The 26,029-nt window shown below is 40.8% G+C and overlaps 1 protein-coding gene across 2 annotated transcripts; it reads left to right on the top strand.

Moving 5' to 3' along the window:
- tmem65 (transmembrane protein 65) lies at nucleotides 1-26,029 on the top strand. Of its 2 annotated transcripts, XM_017718398.2 has the most exons (9): nucleotides 1-462; nucleotides 3,474-3,776; nucleotides 5,532-5,591; nucleotides 15,195-15,239; nucleotides 17,455-17,522; nucleotides 19,872-19,926; nucleotides 22,842-22,884; nucleotides 23,924-24,029; nucleotides 25,433-26,029. In XM_017718398.2, the coding sequence occupies exons 2-9, from the start codon at nucleotides 3,515-3,517 to the stop codon at nucleotides 25,553-25,555; spliced, it is 762 nt and encodes a 253-aa protein (XP_017573887.1). In that variant the 5' UTR covers nucleotides 1-462; nucleotides 3,474-3,514; the 3' UTR covers nucleotides 25,556-26,029. The 2 variants fall into 2 exon arrangements, with proteins under 2 accessions (XP_017573887.1, XP_017573888.1); XM_017718399.2 differs by lacking the exon at nucleotides 5,532-5,591 and having other exon boundaries at nucleotides 2-462.

Here is a 26,029-nt window from a genome sequence, read left to right as displayed (position 1 = left end):
TGCAGTTTGCAGCGGGTGTGACGACACGCAAACGTCTGAGAAAGTCTCCGAACCAAAACACAAAATGTGAAGTGTTTCGGTTCGGCTTTTCGGCGTCCGTGTGTGTGTGGAAGCCTCGCGGACGGGCGAGGGCGTGACAGAGAGTGTTTTTATCGCGCGGGGATACGTGGGCTCGTGTTAAAAGGGGCCTGGGATAGTCATAATAATAGCCGCAGTGAAGGCGCAGCGTGCTTTCCACTTGAGTCACTGAGGGTTCAGGGAGTGAGCTGGGCTGAGATGGCGGACTGAGTGCCCCGAAGTCGGCCTGCTGGTTTGGTTTTAGGCCGTGTGCTCACGTTTAGCTCGGTGTCTGAGTTGTTTCTTAATGCTGTGCTGTTCACAAGAAGAGCTGGGCACACACTGGCTTTGGGAGAGCGGAGCAGCTGAGCAATGACGGGCTGACGAGCTCAGGAGCTCCTCGAGGTAAAGAGTGAGTTAAGGTTCCGAGAGAGGCAGAGAACCGGGACTGTAGCTCGTGTGACTCGGATCCCCGTCTCATTTTATAGCGTACCGATGTGTGAACGGCGGCAAAGTACAGGTGCAAAGTCCTTAGCTGCTCAGGTTAAAGTGGAAATAGCCGTAGTTTAAGGATTACTTGAGTAAAAGTGCAAAGAAGATGGTTCTTCAAGGGTTCTTCAGTAACGAAAACGGCGTAATGCAGAACTGTGGCCACTCAGAGAACCCTTTGCATGATTAAGTGGTTCTCTGCACCATGATTGATGTGGAATGTGTTGTATATGGTTCTCTGTAGCACCAAAAAAGGGCTCTGCTGATGTTGTGATGTCAAGCCTGTAGGAATAGAAGAACCCTTTTTGGTGCTAAATAGAACCTTTCCCCAAAAGGTTCTGTATAGGACTATATGCAATACGTTTTCCATCAGTCTGAAGAACCATTTCGCCATGCAGAGAACCCTTTAATCATGCAAAGCGTTCTTTGTGGTTCTATATAGAACCGTTTTCTTTACTGAAGAACCGTTGAAGAACCATATTTTATAAGTGTAAAAGAGTGAACAAAACTACTTGCTAAGGGTTCTTTAGTAAAGAAAATGTTTCTATGTAGAACCACAAACACACAACGATCCCTTTGCATGACTGAATGGTTCTGCAGATGGATGATGTGTTTTGTGTGAATATATATATATAGAACCTTTTTGAAAAGGGTTCTGTATAGCACCATAAAGGGTGCTTCTATTGTTACAGGCTTGATGCTTAACAATAGAAGAACCCTTTTTAGCACTATGTAGAACCCTTTTCGAAAAAGGTTCTATATAGAAGCATCTACAGCACATTCTCCATCAGTCTGAAGAACCGTTTAATTAGGCAAAGAACCCTTTAGTTGTGTAAAGCATTCTTTGAGTGTTTGTGGTTCTATACACCACAGTTTGCTTTCTAAAGAACCGTAATTTTTAGAGTGTAGAGTTCCGTATTTTTTAAACGCCCCACCATCAAGTCCCCCTTGCTTGTAGTTTTTCATAAGCTCCTCCCACCGTCAAGATGCATCATCAGAAGGGGGTTATTTTAGTTTTTTAATAGAATATTTCACTCTAGAACCTAGTGTGGCACCACTTTAGGGGGTGAGTAACCATGTTTGCAATCACAGTGTCACTTTATTAGAACATCGCACAAGGTCTGTTACTTGGGGTCCTTTTACTTTTGATACTTGCGTGCATTCAGAATGACTTACTCCTGTGCCTTTATTCACGTACACGCTTAAAAAAGACGGTTCTTCATGGGTTCTTTAGTAAAAAATGGTTCTATATAGAACCATAAACACTCGGTGAACCCTTTGTGTGATTAAAGGGTTCTTTGCATTGTGAAAGTGTTCTTCAGATTGACGGAGAATGTGCTGTAGATGGTTCTATATAGAACTTTTTAGAAAGGGGTTCTATGTAGCACCAAAAAAGGGCTCTGCTGATGTTGTGATGTCAAGCTTTGTAGCAATAGAAGAACCCTTTTTGGTGCTATATATATATATATAACCTCTCCCTAAAGTGTTCCTGGTTCTACATGGAACCATTTTCTTTACTTAAGAACCTTTGAAGAACCGTATTTTCTAAGTGTGAAAGAGTGTACAAGACTACTGGCTGGTGGATGTAGTTAAGAGTCAAGGCTGACGGTGATTTGAATGATTATAGATGTTCTACTAGATGTGTTCTGTTCTATTTTTCTGCTGGTCACCTTACAGGGACATTCTGCCCCACACTTATAAAGATGGTTCTTCAAGGGTTCTTTAGTGAAGAAAATGCTTTTATATAAAACCACAGACACTCAAAGATCCTTTTGCATGATAGGAGTTCTTCAGATCCAAAGAAAGTCTGATTTATGTGATGATATATAGAACCCTTTTCAAAAAGGTTCAATATAGAAGCATCTGCAGCATGTTCTCCATCAGTCTGAAGAACCATTAAATGATTCAGAGAATACGTTAGTCATGTAAAGGGTTCTTTAAGTGTTCATGGTTCTATACAGAACAGTTTGCTTTCTAAAGAACCTTAATTTTCTCTGCTACTCAATAACTTGGAGTGCTTTCACTTTTGATACTGTATTCAGAATCAGTTACTTCTGTGCTTTTATTCAGGTACACCCTTAAAGATGGTTCTTCAAGGGTTCTTTACTATTAATAAAAGTTCTATAGAATCATGAACACTTGGTTAACCCTTTGCCTGATTAAAGGGTTCTTTGCATTGTGAAAGGGTTCTTCAGATTAATGGTGAATGTGCTGTTCCACTGTTGTTACAAGCCAAAGAACCCTTTTTGGTACTATATAGAACCCTTTTTACTACAAGTTTAGAAATATGGACATAATTGTCGTGCTGTTATTCAGGAGAGTGTCTGATTTTACTCACGTAGAGAAGTATCGTCCGCCCCTGTGCTGAAACGTGAAGGTCGATTGTTGATCTTGAGCTGATTTATGGCCATTTTCTTGGGAAATGAGATGTTGACCACCTCAGAACCACTTGGTGGCTGAAGTTTGAGACGCAGTACCACAGTCTACCATCATTAATTCATTTTTTCCCTGGTTTTCTTTATTTTAACAGGAATCATCTCTGATATATTGGTCCACACTTTACACTCAAAAATGGCTTTTTTAAAAATACAAATCAAAGTAAATATAACCGAATGCTGTTTTCACTAATAAAACCTTTAATAATTCATGCATAAAGTGTTAAGTTCAATTGTTAACCCTCAATAATGTTGCCTCAGGGCAACCAACCCACATTCTTCGAATAAATTAAATGCTTTTACTTGGTAAATATATATTTATGTCCACTTAACGATGGGGTGACCAAGTAAAACCATTTTATTGGATTAGCTTTTCATATAACCCTTCACAGGAAATGTGTATCATGCCATTGTAAAATGAGTGAGTTTGTTGCCCTGAGGCAACATTATGCAGTGAAGGGTTAAAACACATGCTGCTTTTGTCTTTTCCAGTTTCAGGTTCTGCCCAAGGCCGACTCCTTTTTCCTTCCACAATGCTGAGGTCCTGTTTGCTCAGAGCTGTGCAGCCATGCATGCCGGGTCTGAGAGGGCCGTATGGGTGCACCAGTCCCAGGCATCCCGCCCTGCTGTCCCTCCTGCAAAGATGCTCCCTTGGAACCCACAAGCACAAAGAGAAACTAGAGCTGCTGAACTCTCCCAAAGGAGCCAAGGACTTTATCTATAGTCTTCACCCCACGGAGCGGAGCTGCTTACTCAAAGAGCTTCAGAGCTTTGAGTCCATGGCCATCGCTCAAGGTAATAACGGTGTAGCGCATTTAACACAACACACTTTACAGAGAGCTTCATTTTTGCTGAAATGATAATATAAGATAGATGGTTGGGCCAACAGGTAATGACTGACTGGCTTTCCTGGAGCCTACATGTCAAAGAACAGCTTATTGTTTTGGAGTAAACACAGGTGTTTGGTATTTCCACATTTATCAGTGGTTCCCAGCCCTGGTCTTGTAGTACCTGTGTCTTTCTGTGTTTCGCCACACACCCATTTCAGATGAGTCACAGAAAGAAATAAGGCTGAGATATGCAGAACACCACGTTAGGAATCCTTTGTCTTTACCAAGCAAGAGAGGTCAGAAGAACCTGATTGGAATTATGATTTTCTTTGAAGAGGCTCTGCCACCAAGCCCAGTCTGAACAGCTTTTTTTGTACATAGGCCTTTATATCCAGTGCCCCCCCTCTCCCTGCACCAGGAGGCTTCATACAGGTCATAAAGGACATATGTATGTATGTGGAGGATCTGATTCTGTTGTAAAAACTTTAGTTTGGTAAAAGAGCAGAGTCAGTGAGTGTGTTTTATATTTAATAAGCCTTAATAAGCCGGTAATTCCAGGGCTCTGTGAGTCAGACAGTGAGCAATTTTCTGCTTCGCAACCAGCCAATAAACTTGTGACATAAACATAAAGTAAAACTCAAACTTCATAACAATATTCAAGTCCTTTATTTGCTGTTTGGTTTCAGCGCCGCTCCAAAAGTCGCTGTCTGTTTCGGCACATGTGCAGACTGAGAAATCCGAGAGAAATCAGAGTAAGAGTTCACATGCTCTGAGAAATCTGATCACTGAGCTAAAATCCAGCTCGAACTATGGTGTTTACATGACTCTTTGAATAATCAGAGAAGTGCAGAAATCTGGTTATGATTGGATTAATGAGTGCATGTAAACATACTCACTGTCAAACTATGTTTATTAAGTTATTCACCTTGTTTAAGAAAAAACACATGTAAAGTACAGATACTCATTATTTATACAGTCACTCTACTGGAAAACAGTAGAGATAAAGAGGGCAAATTCACAGATTTACAGCAAACCAGCAAAATAGCAAACATGCAGGTCGATATCTTTTGTGTTGGTACATAAACACATTTTGGATCGAAGAATAGTGCTTGAAAATGTGCATCTAGCATCAAAAGGTTACAGGTAAAAGCAAAAAAAGGTAAAATCCTGGATTTAGAAATGGGTTTTGAAAGCTTATCTCTGAAGAAAATATGGTGCCCCATGTCACCTGAGTAAAAGAGTAATCACCATAACTACTCCTGCACTCGCTGCCCCTGCCACCCCTTCATGTCTTATCAATCATAAGCAGGTTAAGTGGTTGAGAGAGAACTTTAACCTCCGTCTGCTGAGACGGCTTTCAGGGTGGAGTGAAAAAGGGAATTTTTGTCAATGGATCCTGTTTTGCCACCTCCTCTCTGTTCACCCGTGAGTATGTCTTGTCCTGTCTGCTACCAGGGGTGTGCAGACTTTTGCGTTCTCGTGTCAAACACATGCGCTAGGCCTTCTTGTCTGTAGTGCAGCTGTGACACTGAATTACAGTTCATACAGATTCGTGTCTGTATTATGGAATGAATGTAGTTTTTCCCTTTTTTTTTTAGTTTTTCAGATGGCAAATTCCATCCATCCTTTTCTGTCTCTCTAACTTTACATCCCTCCCTCTCTTATTCCTTCCCACCCTTTTCCTTCTTTTAATCTCTCCGTCCTCCTCACCCTTGGCTAGAGAGCGCCCCCTTTAGGCGAGGGCTCAGCAGGGACAAGGTTCAGGCGGAGGTGACTGAGGGTACGTAGCTGAGGCTCAGGGCCCTGTTCCAGTCTACAGAGGGATTAAGCCTCCACTCTCTTCCCAGCTCACTTCCAAATCTGGTTCTTTTATTTTGAGTTTATTCATCAGCAGAAAGGTCCTGTTTAGCATTAGGAGTTATAGATTTAACACTGATCGTCTCCCTCAGTGTGGATTTCAGCAAAGCGAAGTGGCCCTGGGGAGTGAGCACAGGCTTAATGTTTGTGATTGGGAAAGGTGCCCGGGACTCTGCAGGTGCGTGTTTTGTGCTTTTGCTTCAGAGCTAATTCCTCCCGCTGTGCTTTTTATTCCGTTCCAGGCTGAGATTCACTGTACTGCTTCAACACATGCCCTTCACTAGGAAACAGGAATGGCTTCCTGTGTGACACAATTACTAGATTATGGGTAAATAAGCAACCAATAATTTCTGTGTTAGTGTCCTGATACTCATTAAGCACTTCAGAAAGCACAGAAGGCTCAGAAATCATCAAATTACAGAAATAGAGTGTAAATATAAGAGCTTTATTATATAATGCAAATAGATAAATAATAGAGAGCAAGTATAGAGTGTTTGGGCTTTTTTGCTCCACAGCCACAGCTGTAGCTGAAAGCATCCTCTGAGCTGAACGGCAGTAAAGCACGTGCTTAGCACCAGACGTACTGAGCACTTCTTTGTCTGCACTGTCGAATGCACGATTTGCAATAATGGAAAAACCAATAATGCTTAACTCGGACCGTAACCAGCACAGCTCTGCATGCTGCTAATGTTATAACGTTTGTGCCAACAAATCGCTTCTGTCACACTTCATATGTTTCAGCTCTGCAGGCCAAAATCTGTTCTCTGTGCTTGCTGTGGACGACTGGGGCTATCATGTCTCACATTTGCCCATTTTTGGCCCCTGCACTTTTTGCTCTTACCAGTTTTAAGGCCTTCATATGTAGCACTGTGTGCAAGTCTAGTAGCTGAAGCAACTAAGAAAACTGTTTATTTTCAATGGCTGTTTTGTGAAAAAACTAATTTTCCTTACTTTTTTAAAATAAGTGTTGGATGCAGTATGTAAAGATTGCTAAAGACTCTCAAGGTACTGTTCTCTCCTCAATCCTTGCAGTCTATAAACGGAAAGACAGCTGCAGAAACAGCCTGGTTTAAGTTCACTGTTCACTGTGATGTCATGAAAAGTGACACATATCTGCACATCCGCCTGTTCAGCCTGCAGCAGTTTAGCTCGTTCACACTGAAGTTATAAGAAGTGTTTTAGTCTGGAACGCTTTTAAGTGAAGTGCAATGCAGAGCAGCCAATCAGATCTCAGATCGGTCTTAAAGTCACAGGAATGGCCTGTTTACTTCTGAAAGTTACAGAGAGGTTGAAAATAGTCATGAAAAAAATTAATTATGACTGTTTGGAACATAAAACTACCCAAATGTCAAAAGTAGGAGAAAAAAATCTGATGCAGAATATTGGATATGGGTCTTTTAATGAAAATAAACATTAAAATATAATGCATGAAACAGTTTGTGAAACATTTTTTTAAATCTGCATTTATTTTGCTTCTGTTTTTGTTGTTAAAAGCTGCAGCCCAGATAAATGACTGTACAGATTCTCTGGTGCCCAAGACTTTTGCACAGCACTATCTGTATATTAAGGAAAGAATGAAAGGTTTACTGTCACAGCTCTTTCCCTGCTAAACACACACAGATTTATTGCTCTCTACATTCGTGTGAATGAAAAGTAAAGGGAGTGGTAGTGCTGCTCACTACCACAGTAAAGTAGACATGAGGTACCCGGCTGTGGCTGAACAGCTGAGATTTCTATTTTTAAGAAAACGGTACACAGACTTGGAACATCTGAATTCCCTCTTACAGGATAAGTGGGCTAATAAGGAGTAAACAAGAGCTCACTTACCACTCCCTGTGGGTGAGTGGGCTGTGTGCTCTCAGTTAAGGCCAGAGAACTCTGCACTGTGGAGAACTGGATGCTGTGAGATTTAGCTTAGTACTAGACTAAAATGTCTCTCGGAGAAGAATTCCCATTAGCGATGGAAAGCTTGCTTTTGACCCTTGTGTGGTGTTCAGGTCTGTGGGACCCATTTTCAATGTTTACCAAAAGAAAAAAGTTTTTCAACCTGAGATTCCTTGGTGCTCATTTTCTGTGAAGAACATATAAAATAACCTGTTTTCAGTGCTTAACTCTGTTCACCCCCCACACAATTATATTACACACGTGGTGTTGGGCTGAACCTGTGGGGAGTAAAAGTGTGGAGGTGCTGTGTCCTTCACTTTGTTCTCCTCCTACATGGCCTGCTGTTTGTGTGTGTGTGTTATGGCTGTATTGATTTAAAAAGCAATAATGTGGTGGGTAAACCAGACCACTGAGTAACAAACCCATCAACACCACACAAGGGTTAAACTAAGTGACATTCAGTCTGGAGAACTCTCCTTCTGTTGTTCTTTCTAGTTTGGGGGTGAGCAAGTGTGGCAGGAAGGAGTGTGCCCACTAAAGGTTAGAGGTCAGAATGTGTAGTGCTGGGGCTTTGGCTCTGAGATAAGGTCTGTTTCACTGCTGCAAACTCCGTGACATAAAGGTGGCCCGTATCATGAAAGGCTGAGGCAATTAGAGTCTGGTGTGAAATGCTCTGTTCTAGAGAAACTTAAGAGTCAGAACTGTTCACAGTGGTGCTCTTAGGAACCAGACGTCTGAAGGCAGAATAGCTCCAAAATAAAACTTATTTTCCAGATATGCTATTTTACCATAAAAACCCAGAAGACACATGTAGAGTCAATGGTAGTTTTGGACGTTAAATAAAATCGCTAGATATTCTTTATAAGCCTGCAAACGTCTCAGTTAATTCTCCCGACTAATTTTGCTGGGTTGTTTTGAAGTGTCAAACTGCAGGATCTAATCTATTAATAAACCTTCCGTCTCCAGTCAGGGCCTCTGTGCCTGTGTGATATCCCTGTACTGTATTATTTAATCTGTCCTGGCTCGACTCCTAGACATGACCACTGTGCTGAGACGCAGCCACATGAAGCCTCAAGGCTGGTTAACGGTCTATGGTATGATGTGTTGTTGGCTTCAGTGCAGCAGATAATTTCAGTGTGAAATTTAGTTGAAACTAAAGCACTCATTCTCACAGTAATGTAGTGAATACTAACGGGTCACTTCTGTTAATCAGTGAATTAAATCAAAGTACTTTTTTTTTTTATTAAAGAGATGTTAGAAAGGCGCTTTAAAATTAAACGATTCAGTGAAATAAAAGATGAGGTCATGTAGCTGAGCTAAAGAGAATCTTCCTTTTCTCTGGGAGAGATCGGTTTTAAGACGAGAAGTCTCACTGTGACAGTGGATTATATTGGCACTTCAGAACAGGCAGTATAAAGCGTGTGATTGTTTAAAACATTACCAAATATAGATTTTGCAACATGATACTTAAAAACAGTGCTAGAACACATCCCCTCCAGCCCTATTTTTAGGAGAAGGTGATTACTTTGACCACAGAGGCAAACGCTGTCTTGTTTTTCTTTTCGCTTACGCAGGAAATATCTGCACCTTGTATGTTTCTTAACAGATTAGTTGTCAGCATGTCAGGTTATATGACTTGTGCAAATTATTTTGTTGCCTGGCTGAGAGATAGACAGTGGTGAGGTGTGCAGTTGGAGTGACAAATGGTTTCAAGGTGAAGGTCGGGTTACATCAGGGATCAGCTTTGAGCCCCTTCTTGTTTGCAATGGTGATGGACAGGTTGACAGATGAGGTCAGGCAGGAGGCTCCATGGACCATGATGTTTGCAGATGACATTGTAATCTGTGGTGAGAGTAGAGAGCAGGTGGAAGAGAATCTGTAGAGGTGGAGGTTTGCACTGGAGAGGAGAGGAATGAAGGTCAGTAGAGACAAGACGGAATACATGTGTGTGAATGCGAGGGAGGCAGGTGGAAAGGTGAAGATGCAAGGAGTAGAGGTGGATGACTTCAAATATCTTGGGTCAACCATCCAGAGCAATGGACAGTGTAGAAAAGATGTGAAGAAGAGGAGATGAGGCACAGGAGGCTGAGCTGGAGGTGGCGGAGATGAAGATGCTGAGATTTTCGTTGGGAGTGACAAGGATGGACAAGATTAGAAATGAGCAGATCAGAGGGACGGTGAAGGTGGAGCAGTTTGGAGATAAAGCCAGAGAGGCCAGGTTGAGATGGTTTGGACATGTGTTGAGGAGGAATAGTGGATATATTGATCAACGAATGTTGGAGATGGAGCTGCCGGGTAGAAGGAGAAGAGGTAGACCTCAGAGAAGGTTTATGGATGTAGTGAAGGTGGACATGGAGATGGTTGGTGTGAAAGTAGAGGAGGCAGTGGATAGGGCAAGATGGAGGCAGATGATCCGCTGTGGCGACCCCTAAAGGGAGCAGCCGAAAGAAGAAGAAGCTGAGAGATAATGCTGTTGGTTTAAACTAAATATAAAAATATAGCTGAGCTTTTAATCAGGATCAGGTTTTTTTTTCTCTCACTATCAGTGTCAACACCATCCTACGAGGGCAAGTGTGTGAGCCAAGACTGCTGAAACGCTGGACTAGAGGTCTCATTAGCTGCAGGACCTGCCACAATAGCTTGCGGAACAGGACTAATTTTCAGTGTTGCTTGCAGGGGTGGGCGGGAAATCAGACTCCCTCAGGCGGGAGCGGCGGACGCACGGATATAGAGAAATCCTGCAAATGAATGAATAGCCTAAATAAAGTAGAACAATCACTTAGTTATATATGTAAACAATGTAACAATGAAACAGTTAAAAGGAATGAAGTCATTCTCAAGCATCCGAGCACCTGAAGAACACGCAAATTCTCATAGGTCTGATTCACGATGGCACGAGCGATATGGGAAGTCTCGCTTTTCATTTCAGTGCCCATGTTACGTGGTCAGTGCCCAACGAAACACTAGTTAAACATTCTGTGCTGCAGACAGATTTCCTGACTGGTCTAGGCGTGAAACGTCTGTCAGAATGCTGTCCAGGATAAACCGACATACTGTGTACATTTATTAATGATATTTCTTTTGAGCAGACCGACTGGCAAAGGAACTGTCTGTATAACTTGGTTGCTGCTCCACAGCACAAATGCTGTATGTATGAAAGACCAGCACGTCTGAGCTGTAGCACTCACGCTGCCCTGTTCCCCGCCCCACGAGTGAGGATACTAATCAAGGGCCATGTTCTCTATACTGGGATCAGTTATAGATAGTTTCCATGCCGACATAACCGCAATGATCAGAAATATCACTGGACTGCCCCCACTGGTGAACCATTAATACAGATAAGAGGGGTCCCAATCATAGTTCTCATGCAGTTCTTGGGCTAGGTCTCACACAACGCTTGAGGCATCGGAAATAGAATTGCAGCACTCATCTACCACCGCCTGGCAAACACCTCCTTTCTTTGCTGAGAGAAGATATAATGCAACACATTATTGCAGAGCTACTTCTTTTTATTTCATTCAATTCCATCTGCATAGCTTGTACTGCTTCAAAAGAGGCATTCATGTGGTTTTCTAAGACTCCAGAAAGTTCTTAGTTTAGTCACTTCTGTAAATACCACAACCAGAAAAATCACCCCAAATCTTTCAGCTTGTGCGAGGGTTCAGTTTTGCTTGAGCGTGACTTGAATGTCTTCACGCATCTAGAGAACAGGACCAATCTAGCTAAGTAACATGTACCAAAAGATTTTTGTGGAGACCACCAGTAGGCTTTAGAATTACACAAGAGAAGTTCCCTCTGGCAGCAAAGGAGGGTCGGTCAAATTGGCTGGGACTTCGTAAGAACAATCACTAGAATTAACAGGTACTTTGGTCGTACCCTGTGGCACAGTTAGCAAGAAATAATGTGGGACATTCAGTGTTTGAACCTTACATGGAGGTGGGGTTGACCGGTTTGGGTTGACCGGTTTGCGCTGGCAGGTGTTTTTTCAGTCATGAGCAGTCAAGCACAGCTCAGGAAAGTGAATTCATATATTCAGTATTCCTGTATATTCACCATGATGTGGAAAAATAATTTGTCACTACAAAGCAGAGAATCCTTGGCCTTAATGACGTAACACGTTTCATTCAGGCTATTCCGTCTGCTGTAAAGACACAACGCCATGGTACACATACTGGCACACACATTATTGATCAATATGGCATAAGCAAACTTGTTGAGTCCTTTAGACAGATGATATTTTTTAGCCTCTTTTTTGATATATAGAAAAACAGCAGTTTCCCCCTCTGAGGACGGCTTCTCTATGCCCAGAACTGGGTTCATCCTGCATCCAGTGCCATCATCAAATATCTCTGCTAAATTTAGCCAACTGATAGATCACCATTCATACAGTCTGAGTGGGATTGAGGCAAACACTGCTGCATTAGTGCTGCTGGGTAGCTGGTGACAGATCCACCAGTCAGAGCAACTCTTGAATTCGGTCATCAAGGTCACAGCGATATAATAAATAGTTCTTTTCTTTCTTTCTTTCTCTGTTCTTTTGCGCGAGAGGATCCCTTACATGAGCATGATCGTTAAAAGTGCAGAGATTAACTAACTAGCTGATCACATGGAAGGTCTAATAAGTGTTTTTACCTTTTGTACTCTTGTTTCAGCTCACTGAGTCACTGCAGTATGCAAGCGTCATGTGCTTCCTGTGTGAGCTTTCTATGTGTGGACCATAAACGGAAACCAGCTAGATGAAGAGAATTAACAAATAGCGCTGTCCTTGCAGTCACGCAGCTGAATTCTGCTTCAATTATCCCAGTGAAGGTTCAGGGAGTTTTGACTCTTGGATAGTAGACAGTTCTGGTAGAATTTGTTTCACTATGTGAAGTAAAAGTTCCTTCCTTTGTTCTAAGAAAGATACGGCAGATATAGGATCATTCAGTATTAGCTGTAGCTGTGCGGGTGTAAGTGGTCTTTTAGGGGGATAGTAATGCTGCACCTCAGCTTTCTTCACATTTTGCTTCATAAGGTCTTCTTGTCTGCATACATTATGACCACCTCCTTGTTTCTACATTCTTTGTCCTTGTTATCAGCTCCACTTACTCTATAGGTGCACTTTGTAGTTCTAGTTACAGACTCTAGTCCATCTGTTTCTCTGATACCTTGTTAGCCCCTTTTACCCTGTTCTTCAGTGGTCAGGACCCCCATGGACCCTCATAGAGCATGTACTATTTGGGTGGTGGATCATTCTCAGCACTGCAGTAACACTGATGTAGTGGTGGTGGTGTATTAGTCTGTGTTGTGCTTGTATGAGTGGATCAGACAGTTTTAAACACTGTCCACTCACTGTCCGCTCTGTTAGACACTCCTGCCTTGTCAGTCCACCTGGTAGATGTAAAGTGTAAAGACGACAGCTCATCTGCTGCTGCACAGGTTGTGTTGGTCATCCTTACTCCTTCATCAGTGGTCACAGGACGCTGTTGGCTGGATAGTTTTGGTTGGTGGACTATTCTCAGTCCAGCAACGACACTGAGGTGTTTAAAAACTCCAGCAGCACTGCTGTGTCTGATCCACTCAGATCAGCACAACACACACTAACACACCACCACCACGTCAGTGTTACTGCAGTGCTGAGAATGAGCCACCACCCAAATAGTACCTGCTCTATGAGGGTCCATGGGGGTCCTGACCACTGAAAAATCGCAACAAGAAACAGTGCCTGGATCCATGATAGTCCGATTTCAGCCATCACTTTAGGTAGTTTTTGCTTGATTGTCACTGGACAGATTCTTTGGAATGCCCTACTTTAGAATTCTTTTCCAAGGGAATTTCTTCCGTTTCACTTATTTTTACACCTACAGATAATGCATCTGCTTGTTCTCACACCTGCTAAGAGCTGAACTGGGCCTGACCCAGCTTTTGTGCTAGATGGCAGTTATTGGATTATGTTTATTTTGTTGTAGTCTGCTCTGAAAATGTAGGCGTTTCATGGTGGAAGAGGGACTCGTGCACTTCATAACACAGATGGCATCGTGAGAAAGAAGCATTGTCTAGGAACACGTTGGCACATCAACCAGAAAGTTAGAACATGGTCACTGCTGGCTCCAGTCGTATAGTGATCTTAAGCCTTCCTCCAGGAATTGTAGAAAACAAAGCAAAAGAATTGGAGTAACCATCAGAGCCTTGACTTGAATCCCGTACAAGATTTGTGGACTGAACTGAAACAGGATGCCTGAGCAAGGAGGCCGACAAACCTGCCAGTTCTGTCAGGAGGAAAGAGCAAAAACTCCAGTATCGTATTATAAGAAGCTTGTGAAAGGATACCGCAAGTGTTTGATGCACATTAAGCAATTTGATGGCAATTCCACCAAATTACAAACAAAAAACACTTTTGACCAACTGAAAGTCTGACATGGTGAATAAAACCTGAGCCTCTAGCTGTTATTTTCAAATATAGCACATACCTCAGTTGACTTAACACAGTAAAGGTATGGCAAGATAAAATGGGTGAAGTACATAACATTGACTTTTAATGTCTTTAGCCTAGGTCAGCCTCCCAGATGGTCCACATTTGTGCTCCAACCTAACTCACAATGCAGGGATGGAGGAAAAATGTGAACTATTTGAGGGGCCTTGTGAGTGGTTAGGGACACACTGGCCTAGGTGTCTGGGTACTTACGTTAAGCCTCATTGTTTTCAAAATTCACTTTACAGAGCATCGACAACAAGACAGACAATGAGGCACAAATATAGCACAAGGTTAACAAAAACAAGGGGGTGAATGGAAGAGAAATCAAAGCTTGCACAAAATAATCATGTGATGCACAAAATAAATAAACAACATATTATTACAAAAGGAAGAAGAAAAAACTAGAAGTAGCTCAAACGAAGTTACAGAAAGTTATGATCTATGATTGAAAGAGCTCGAAATGTTTCAAGTTTTTCCAAAGAGAAGGGTGGTCTACCCAGTGTCACAGTTTGCCTTGTCTTTTTGGAAGTTATTTTGTCTTTAAAACAGGAATACTGCCTATTTTTTTTTTCACAGAAATCTTGCGATATCCCAAAAAGCTGTCTTGCTAAATATTTTCATTTCATTTATTTGCATCATTTTCAGTGTTTAACAGCCTTCAGGTCACCATAGTTGTTTCTTAGCAACCAGTGGAATGATGCAGTTGTGGTGAGAAAATGTTCTGTCAGCAGATACAACATGCATACAACGCTGTTAAATACATGAAACTGCATCTGGAATAACTGTTGTATAACTTCAAATGTGAAGCAGCATCTAGTTTCCCAAGAGTTGCAATATTAGATTATAAGATCATCCTGGCTATTAGGCATGTTATCTAAACCTGTAATGTTCTTTGTGCTGTAAGCTTTTTTGGGAAGCTTTCTGGAAAGTTGTGTCGTCTTTACTGCATGTCAGTCCATTGTGTGGCTGAGCTTCAAGAGGAAACATTGTTTCTACTGTAAACAGGTGGGGTCAAATGTCTTGAGGTTCAGAGGGTTGATCTGGGGCCAGCTTTCCTGTTTATTAGATGTGAAAGACATTGAGAGATCACATTCTGACTCTGAAGTTCTGTAGGCAAGTGACCTCTATTACCGAAAAATGTTGATAAAGTGTTTCAACAATATCTTTTTTTTTTTTTCCCTCCACCAGAGAAACTAGAGGCATTGCCGCCAAACTCCAGCCAGCTGAGATATGGTGAGATGTGATGATTTCTCTCCCATCACCTGCATTTTTACCCACAGTTGTCTTAAAATATACATGAATGATGAAAAGATGTTAAAGTTGCACCTGTTAAAGTTGAAGTTGACGGTGAAACAGCTGAAATGTGCTGCTCACTGTAATTAGTTTCTATTATTTAAAAATATGCAAAGTTAATGTATATTTAACGTATATAATTCAACACATTAACATGATAAATTATTATTGCCGCTGTTTGTTGTAATGCTGTTAACTTATTTTTCTAGTTTGACTCTTCAAACCATCTGTAATAGTTCCAGGCCGAAGCACAGCTGCTCACGGGGTGTATTTTGCAAGATGATAATCTACAATTACAGCCTTTTCACTTAAAAACAGGCATTTAAATGCAGTATATTTCAGATTATATTCAGTCATATGAAGCCTAACAAATACTGGGACCTGCATTGGGACACAAATGGGACAAAGATGATATGTCTTATCAGCTACTTTGTTTTTTGTAAACATGAACATATTCTGAAATTGATGGCTGCAGCAATTTCCAAAAAAAGTTGTGACACTGGCAGTTTAAGACCAGGAACGTAGAAACACCCCAAACAGGTGACATAGTCATGTTTGGCTGTAAGAGGAGCATGCAGGAAAGGTCTCGTCCTTTATTTGCAAGAATGTCTTGAGGCCACTTTGAGAAAAGTACATTAACAAAAAAAAAATCAAGCATTTTAAGGGTAAACCTCAATAAACGTTTGTAAGTGTTTCACCCTCTACAGCGCTTAGTAACTTCAAACGTTTAATGTAATCTGCAAGTTGCGTTAGTGATGGATATCACCACATTGGCTTGGGAATATTTTGACAAGCCATTGGACTAAGTTTAGGGACATCGATGCATCAACAAATTCAAGTTAAGACTGTACTATTCACAGCGGAAGCCATATGTGGACAGCATCCAGAAACACTTCTGACTTCTCTGGGCCCGAGTTCATCTGAATTAACTGCTGCTCAGTGTAAGCATGTACTGTGGTCTGACGAGTCCACTTTTCACATTGTTACCAGCGTGAAGTTCATAAACCAGGGTCTGTCATGGTACGGTAGGGTATTAGTGGGTAACTTGAGCACATTTTGAGCAACATATTCTGCCTTTTCCAGAGACATATATGCTGATTTCAACTTATCTTATTTCAGCATCGCAGCACCAAGCCACGTTCTGCACATTACAGCAGCATGGCTGCTAATCAGAGAGTGCGGTTGCTAGATTGTCCTGCCTGCAGTCCAGACCTGTCACCAGTTGAACAAGTGTACGAAACAGAACAATGCAGGACCTGCACTGCACAGTTGAAGACATGTTCAACTGAAAAACAGCAAAAATGCTGCTTTCCTAACTGGATTAATAGGTGCTTTCAGTCCACAAGTGTTACAACACAGTGTTAAACATGATCCTGTCCCAACTTTTTTGGAAAGTGTTGTAAGCATTAAATTTGGAATGAGCATACATGCATTAAAAAATGTATGGTAAAACAAACAGGTCAAACAGAAATTACTAATCAATACTTTGTTTTTATTAGTATTTCACATACGGGCCCAGCCTTTCTGGAATTGGGTTTGGAAATTGTCACTGTCCAAAGTAAAAAAAGAGTACATCTTTTTGTTTGTTTGTTTGTTTTGTTTTATTTTTTTTACGTAATTTGAGAAAAACAATCTTTTTAATTTCTTTAGTTTTGAGGAAATGTTTTTGCCTTCTCCTGTTTTTTCTTTGGGCAGTAAAGTTTTTCTTTTCTAAAATACTGACCAATACTAAACTTTAGACCTGCTGACATAAATGTTGCCCTCTCAATCTGCAAATTTGGCAAAGCACCACTGAAACAGCCACAGATAGACGGTGATACTACAATAGCAGAACAGGTTGTCTGTGGTTTATTAAGATTTAAGGGGGAACAGCCTCCAGCTTCTTTTTTCAGCGGAATGCGTCATATGCAGAATGAATGAGTCACGAATGAATCACAAAGGATTAACAGCATGGAAAAGTAATTACTGCTCTCTCAGCTAACCAGTGTATTTTTGGAGAAATTTTCTCCAGTGTTTGTTTATATTTATGTATTTCTTGGTTGGCAGGTGTGTTGATTTGTTTCCCAGCAGGTTTTCTGTGAGAGGGTTTTATTATAATAAAATAAGCTGTGCCGTGTCATCTGACCTGCTGTTCTCTTTGCTCCCCTCATTTCAGTGCTCCTTCACAACGCCATCCCCTTCGTTGGCTTCGGGTTTCTGGACAACGCCATCATGATCGCTGCAGTAAGTGGTATGAACCTCTCCAGTGGTTCAGCGAAAGGTGCTTTACGTCTGGGAGTCGTTCATAAAGCAAGATTTCTCAGTAAACTGGAGGGTGGAAATTCAAAATATGCTGTATAAAATACTGAGTACAACATGCAAATGAGAGTCTAACTATCTGTAGCCAGCCGTTTTATTGTGTGCTTCAGCATCTTGACCAGTCACAGATGTTCTTTTGGTGTTTGGATGAATCGTGATATGAAGGAACAAATGTAGTTTTGGTCACAAAAAAGAAAGCCGGCTCATCTTTTATGTCATATCAAGGGTTCACCACTGTCTTTTCAGTATTGGAAGGTACATCGATCAGGCATAACTTTATGACCACCTCCTTGTTTCTGTGCTCATTGTCAATTTTATCAGCTCCACTTACTATACAGGTGCACTTTGTAGTTCTACAGTTACAGACTCCTGTCCACTCTATCAGACACTCCTACCTTGTCAGTCCACCTTGTAGATGTAAAGTCAGAGACGACAGCTCATCTGCTGCTGCACAGTTTGTGTTGGTCATCCTCTAGTCCTTCATCAGTGGTCACAGGACGCTGCCCACAGGACGCTGTTGGCTGGATATTTTTGGTTAGTGGACTATTCTCAGTCCAGCAGTGACACTGAGGTGTTTAAAAACTCACACCAGCACAACGCACACCAACGCACCACCACGTCAGTGTTACTGCAGTGCTGAGAATGACCCACCACCCAAATAGTACCTGCTCTGTGAGGGTCCATGGGGGCCCTGACCACTGAAGAACAGGGTAAAAGGGGACTAACAAAGTATCAGAGAAACATGGACTACAGTCTGTAACTGTAGAACTACAGAGTGGAGCTGATAAAATGGACAATGAGCATAGAAACAAGGAGGTGGTCATAATATTTTGCCTGATTGGTGAATTGGGATTGTGTACATCACAATTGTAAAATAGAATGGCACATATAAAGTCACAGTACTGTGCAAAAGTCAGAGAATACCATTCCTCCATTTACTTTCCAGTCAAAACAACAAAGTACAACTTACTCTTTTTAAGCTTCAGGAAAAGCAGGAAACAATTAACAAACGATTACACAGAAGCCTCATCAGCTAAATATATTTTTAGTATTTAGTATGTTCACTGTTTGCCTTTATTACAGCTTCCATTCTTTTCAGGGGACTTTCTTTCAGTTCCTCACAGAAAACCACAGGGATAATTAGGAATGTTTTTCCATACCTCCAGTCTTCCAGTCTTAGAAGTTGGTTTTCTGCGTTGGTCAGTCCTTTGTTGAATCCCACCAACCTCACTGTTTGATATGCAAATGAAAGAAGTATTGTTTGTGTCTGTCTCCTTTCCTCAGTGAGGTCTTGAACAGCTGCACATCCTTTCAGACCCATAGCACTGAGTGGTCTTCTCACAGTGGAAGGATGGACAGAAACAGCTGTGGATGTTTTCAGATCTGAAGCAGCTTGATTTTCTCCTCTCGCTCAGAGATGAAAGCTTAAAGTGCTGTTTATCTGATGGGGGCAGTGTTGGTGTCTACCAGGTCTTCCAGGTGGTTGTTAGGAGTCCCATTGTGTCTGAAGCTTTTAATAGTTTTTTGACCTTCAGTTTTATTTTGATTTTTTTTTGTACCATAATAATCTCCTGCAAGTGGATTATCTCATATCTGATCTTTCTAGAAATGTTCCCTGAAATCTACTTAATGACCATGTTGACTGGATTGATGGTCTCTGACTTCTGCGAAGTACTAGTACTATACATCATTTAAGCAGGATACTGGTCTACTATATTAATTCTACTTCTAAACACACCATTTCCACGGCTAGAAATAGCTTCATTTAGGAATAATATATTGGGGTAAATTGTTTACTCTTTTTTTTTTTCTTCTTCTTTCCAGTTATCGGAGTACTTCTTTGATTCAAACCATTTGTAATGTGATTTTTTTTTTTTTTTCTTTCCTCGCAGTATCATTCAGCCCTAGCCCAAAGTAAAGATTGCCCAATAATTATGCCTTAACTCTCTTTCTGTTAATCAGGGCTTGACTTTGGGCTTAAATATCTCACTAACTGAGAAATTGTGCTTTATAAAATACCTCCTGAATATAATCAGATGTGTCTTTTGGCCCATAGAGTATACACAGTAAAAGATGTGGGATCAGCTTCTTTAACTTAACACATGGTTACACTTCTGATTTTGGATCAGTGCTTAGAAAGATGCTCCCACTGAGGTGTTGGGATTGTGTAGATTCGTGTGTTGGTGCTAGAGTGACTGGAGTAGTAAGCCATGTTGTTTCACAGGCATGTGGAGCTCTTTGGTACTGACGGTTTTTGCTTGCATTCATTCACAGGGAACGCAGATTGAGCTGTCCATTGGAGTGACGTTCGGAATATCAACTATGGCAGGTAATGCAGAAGTTTGCATGTGAAGTTCATAAACACTTCTTACCTTATTCATAAACAATTCACCAAAAATGTATGAAATATTGATATTTTACATTAATATGGGTTACCGGCATTCATATTAAGCCACATGCCACCTGCATAAGCCATTAATGACAACTAGAAAAATATCCTCGCTATCAGAGGAGAACCTTTCCATTTTTGTGCCCCCCCTTCTTCTTCTTCTTCTTAACACCAGCTGGGCTTTACAGTGTGTAAACATTTCATGACGATCTGACCTGTAGAAATAGTCCAAAATGACTAAAATATCTTTACATTAACTTGAATTGCACAGAATGTTTTCCTTCTGTAAAGTTATTTTCAGGGAGTTGTGAGTTTGTGTTCTGACAGTGATGATATAAGATTGATAAAGGCTCATTCCAGCAAGAATCTGTGTATTACATTGAAAAGAGAACAAAAGCACAATTTTCTCATTGACACATTCCAAATTTGGTTCACTTTTCAACACCTAAGAATGGCTTGTGGACTGAAGACACCAATTCATCCTGTTTTGAAAGCAGATTTTATTTTTTGCCATTCTTCTGTTATATAAGTCTTCGAAGAGAAGTCTTAGTATTGGCCAACACGTCGATTCCTGGGCTTTAAAATCCAGCAACCAAGTCCTAATAGACTTTGATCACTAGCCATATTAAAGCCATCACCTAAACAGCCTCCTGAAATATAAAAAATATAGCCAGAAGGTTTGGTGTCACAACAAGACCCAGAGAAGCTCATCCGTGCTTTTAAAGTGCTGGTACTAGTCTGTAGATCTCTGCATGTTTTAGGCCCAGAATGCTTCTCTGATTGGTTTAAAGAATGTAAACCATGTGTTTCTTATATAGGACATGGATATATACGTAGTGGAGCCCAAAGTCTCGATAACCTGGACCCATCCTTGCTTATGGAGTCCTGGCCTGTTCTGGATGCTTTTTATCCCAAGCATAACAGCATCACCTGTTTAAAATGTTTTCTGTTTTTCTTCCTAGTCTTAGATTGTCCCTGTTCCAGATTTGTGTTACAGGCAGGAGTTTCAGAATGAACATATATTTTACCAAAAAAAAATGGTGATAAGATAAAATATTGTATATCTTGTTCTGTTCTTGTTCTGATTCAGGACAAAGTAGATTAATAAATCACTGCTTTCTGTGTGTATTGGCATTTCGCATACTGTCCCAACTGATTTTGGGTCTCTTAGTTAAAATGTAAAGTAGTCCAGTTCCATTCAGGTGGTGTTTCAGTATCTATATCTAGGGAAAGGATGAATATCGTAGGAGTGTAAAAAGCCTTCAAGAGACCTTAACTAGAGTTTATCTTTACAAGCCTGGGCTGATATGTTCAGCGAGTGTGGTGCATCAACACAGCAGTGCTTACTCACAGTAGGGAGTGGCACCATGTCAGCGAGGTACCTTGGAATCATATGACTCAAAAGTTTTGCACAGATTGTGTAACTTAAAAACTTCAATTTCCAAAATGAAACTACTCTAAGCATGTTTCCTCCTGTCTTCCCAGCAGTGTTCATATCTAATAACTGTTATGTTCAAGGACACCTGGTGGATAAACTGTGCACAGTCACAGGTTGGCCAGTATCAGAAGGTACAATAAGCTTAGGAGACGCTCCAATCAGAAAGTGCGTAGCTGGGTGTAATTCGCCGTGACCGCTTGGTTATATGTGTTTGTTCTGGTCTCCATAATATTCTAATTCGACAAGTAAACAACTATGTAAATTACAAGGACCACAGCTGTGATGTATACAAGGTCTTCGGCCTGTCACTGTTCAGTATAAAATACAGGAACACTGTATTTAAAATAATGTAAAAATGACTGTGCCCATCGCGCTCTGGTTCTCACGGTAAAACAATGGAAAAATATGCAAATAACCAACAAATCATTGAGTCACAGGAAAGGTGACGTTTTTTAATCAAGGTTAACCTCTTCAACTCCTTGAGACCAGCAGTGGTTCCAAAATGCACTTCGTGTTCTTCATAACTTGTATATTTCATAAGCTACATTGAGAAGCTGGGCGTCGTATGAGGCTGTAACTCTTCTTTCCAGTCAAACAGATGATGTCATCTTAAACCCTTATAATAAAGGAAGCTGAACTCACTATTTTTTTTTTTTCTACTGAAAAATTATTTTTATAAAATAATGTACAGAGTAAAAAAAATAAACAAAAATACAGACTGACTTTAGGTTTAGCCACTTTTCTTGCATCTCTGCCAGGAAACTTTTCCTTTAAAGTGAAAAAAGTCAAATGTCTCCCAACATTACATTTTTTATGAAGCTGAAGTCGCTTCTCATTTGTCAGCTTCTTGTTCCACCTTAAATGGTGCCTGAGGTGCTAGAATGTAACGGCTGCGTTGTTTAAGGTGGAACGGCAGACTTTGAATGAGAAGCTGGCGAATGAAAAACTGACTTCAGCTTCATGACTTTTTAGTGTTTGACCGTTTCTCACTGCAGATTAAACGTATCCAGAAACCAGATGGAGTGATTATAAACGCAAAGCCCATTAGTCTCCAAATTATCGAAGTTTGTCTTAAATCTTTCTCTTTATGTTAGCTACTGGCTAGGAGAGTGTTGTCTGCGTTGCTATGATGACCAACAGTCTGTACTCCAACCTTCAGGCTTAAAGGGTGAATTAGCAGCTCTACATTAACTCCAGTGTTTAAGACCATCTATTGTTAAACTGTGTTGAACGATCAGCAGAGCTTTATTTTACTGTAAAGGAGGATTCTTTTAGTTTTACCTACAAATCTAATTCTGCTGTGGAGCCGCAACAGGACGGTAAAAGAGCCGCATGTTGCCGGCCCCTGTTCCAGAGTTTCTGACTGTCTGCATTGCTCACATGTGTGCGAGTCACTAACATTGTTGTGTGGTTGCAGCGGCTGCTTTGGGAAACCTGGTGTCTGACCTGGCTGGACTCGGGTAAGTGGGCTTGCATGCGCCTCAGCTAACCAGGTCAATAGATGCTACTGTTCAGAAGTTCATTTGTCAGTATATCAGTATGACAGGTATCGTATGAGCAACAAGAAATTACTCAGTGATGAATAGTGTTCTGTAATTATATGTATTTACTGTGATTTTCCGGTTGATAGTACCGATTAATAGAGTGCCCTCAGTCTGGGTGGCTTTGAAATGTTTCTTATTCAAATTCAGGTCAAAGTAGGTTTATAAATCACTGCTTTCTGCTTTTATTGGCGTTTCACATACTGTCCCAGCTTTTTTGGAACTGGAGGTTTGTAATATTTTCAGACCCTCAATATTCAAACTTCCCTGTTAAAGAGAACAAAACAATCCAATCAAAAACAAGCTACACTCAGAAATAAAGCTACTGCACTGTCACTGGGCCAGTACCTCTGGGGCTCTCAAGGCTACATCTCAGTACCTTTAGTCAGGGAACATAACTGAACCATAATCCACTGAAATGATGCTGTTTTAAAACATTCGGTTATGAAAAGGAACAAATATGAACTTTTCACCTAGAAAAAGGTCACAGTTTACACTTTAAAACCACGGTAGTACCTTTGAGGGAACATTTTACATGTTTGTACCTTGATGAACACAAAATGTAGCTGCACAGAACCTTTATTTCTAACTTGCATCAGGTTTAAAAGACGTTCTTTAAGTATAAAGTACCTTGTACTTAAGATGAACGGTCTGATTTTAAAGGTAAAAGGTTCATTAATATAAATGTTAATGGAGATCATCTGATCCTGTGGTTTATTCAAGAAATATTACAGTATTGAATTTTATCAGTATTTCTCATCAGTTAATCTTTGTATTTTTTTTATTTTGTTAGCTTAATATAAACTGTTAGGAGCGTGATCATTATTCCTTTAGGAAACCATTGATTCAGAATTGTCTCATGGATGTGCATCTGTGCACTGTGTAACCACTGTGTAACCACTGTTTCTCTGTGTGTGTGTGTGTGTGTGTGTGTGTGTGTGTGTGTGTGTGTGTGTAGACTAGCAGGTTATGTGGAAGCTCTTGCTGCCAGGCTCGGGATGCAGATTCCTGATCTTACGCCCAAACAGGTCGACATGTGGCAGACCAGACTCAGCTCACACATGGTAAGGGGTGAGTGTGTGCGTGAGAGAGAGATAAAGAAAGCAAGTGAAAAGTTTCTGTTTAAGTTTTTCAGTCAAATTTAAAAATCGTCCACCTGACGACATCAAATTAAGTCGAGTAGCCGAGGCCTGTACTGAGACCTGTTTGGTGTGTGAAGTTTGCTTCTTTAGTTTGAAGCTGTGAACCATGTCGGGTTGGTCAGTGACATCAAACAGACTTGCATATGTGGTTTGACACTTTTTACAGCTGTTCTGACGGTACAATCTGATTGGATGAGAGGTGTTGTACCTGTTATTTGTACTACAACAGTTTTTTTTCCCCCACAATAACTGTGTTATTATGTGTTCCAGTTGCTAAGTAACGACCGAAGTAACGACACGGCTCAGAAATGCAGATCGCCGGCATGTTAGTCATTAAGGGACCATTTACAAACTATATAACGCAGACATCGTTTTATGTACCATGCATTTGGATAAAAGAAGGCCAAAATCACATTAAATAACTTGTAGCAGAGAGAGTGGCTTCACTAAAGCCTTCTAAACATCCCAGTTACAGGAAGTCACTTTCCTTACTACAAGTGTTTCAATGTGATTTTGCCTTATTTCAGCTAGTGACATGAGAAATATGGTCTGCACTGATTAGGCAGTCCCTTAATGACTAAAGCAATGACTTGTACAACAGATACCAACTGCTACCAGCATAATTAGGAACTGCAGTGGTATCAGCCAATTCTGAGGTTAAAATGTCCTTCTAGGCCTTCTGGAAGTTCTAGATATGTCACTGATCGTGAATACGAGTGGTAGTCTGGCCAGGTTTCAGTAAGCTGTCGGAAATGTAAAACAAACAGCTGCTTGTTCGAGCTTCAAATAACAAGCTTTAAATAAAACCTGCCATGTTTTCGACAAGCTTTGAATATCTCTTTAATCCAGAGTGGCCAAAATATGCTTACCACTGTTAGCTTAGTGCCAACATAACACTAGAAATCCAATAGGGTGCTACCAGAATTAGCACTAGTCTTAGAGTTAAGATCTTTAGGTCTCGTTTTTGGCCACGTTATGACATTTTGTGCCTCAGACTGAAGGTCTAGCTCTTCACCACTGGCATTTTGCCTATGCATTTGTCCTTTTTTGTAGTTAAGGTATAGACATGGTCACTTCGTAAACAGGTCTTTTTTCAGGCTACTCAACACGGTTTGAGGTAAGTGTGTGATGATGTGTTGCAAATTGGTGGCGTATGAGCTCCTGTTGCTTGTTCGGACACCAAACAGGCTTTGGTTGTTTGAAAATTGTGTGAATTAGGCTTTTTTGGGTCAAAGTACTCTTTTAATTCTTCCATGGGATTAGTTGGGTTTTTTAGAGGCTGTAACGAGAAAGCTTGTAACTCTAGCTGTGCTCTGGTGCTGCAGGGAAAGGCCATCGGCGTCACCATCGGTTGCCTTCTGGGGATGTTTCCTCTCTTTTTTCTCAGTGATGAAGATGAAGAGGAGACGATGGACACTCCACTTACTACACCCACAGACTCTAAGTAAATTTTATGTAGTGTGCAGTAGGCACGGCCTAATTAACACTATTGACGTTTATTAATTATGACGTTTTCTCAATATTTCACTAACTTATTGGGAGAAGGAAAGTCTCTCTATTAATTTGATTGCACTCAAGTTGTAGCGCCAAAATGTGGGCAGCCTATTGGTTTTTAGAGTATTTTAGTATTTTAAGGTATGAATTTGTACCCAAAAGAGATTTAGGTGTCTACGGATGCCAGTTAGCTAGTTGTTAGTTAAATAATCCCCAGACAGACATTTTAAGCCAGCAAGTGCAAAAATGGCACAAACCACAAATTTTTATGACTCAGTTGCAGAATTGAAACTTTTAATGAAGCTGTTTTCAAAAAGGAGTGCGGAGAATCAGGGTATCATGATAATGTATGAATATGACTAGTATGAACAAAAACTGCAATTAAAATGCAGAGGCTTGTTTTATTGGTCTCTTGGCAACATAATTTA

Source organism: Pygocentrus nattereri, chromosome 11 (genome assembly GCF_015220715.1).
Source record: "Pygocentrus nattereri isolate fPygNat1 chromosome 11, fPygNat1.pri, whole genome shotgun sequence".
Classification (NCBI taxonomy): Eukaryota; Metazoa; Chordata; class Actinopteri; order Characiformes; family Serrasalmidae; genus Pygocentrus; species Pygocentrus nattereri.
Note: the sequence above shows the minus strand (reverse complement) of the source record. Positions and strands in the feature narration are given on the sequence as shown.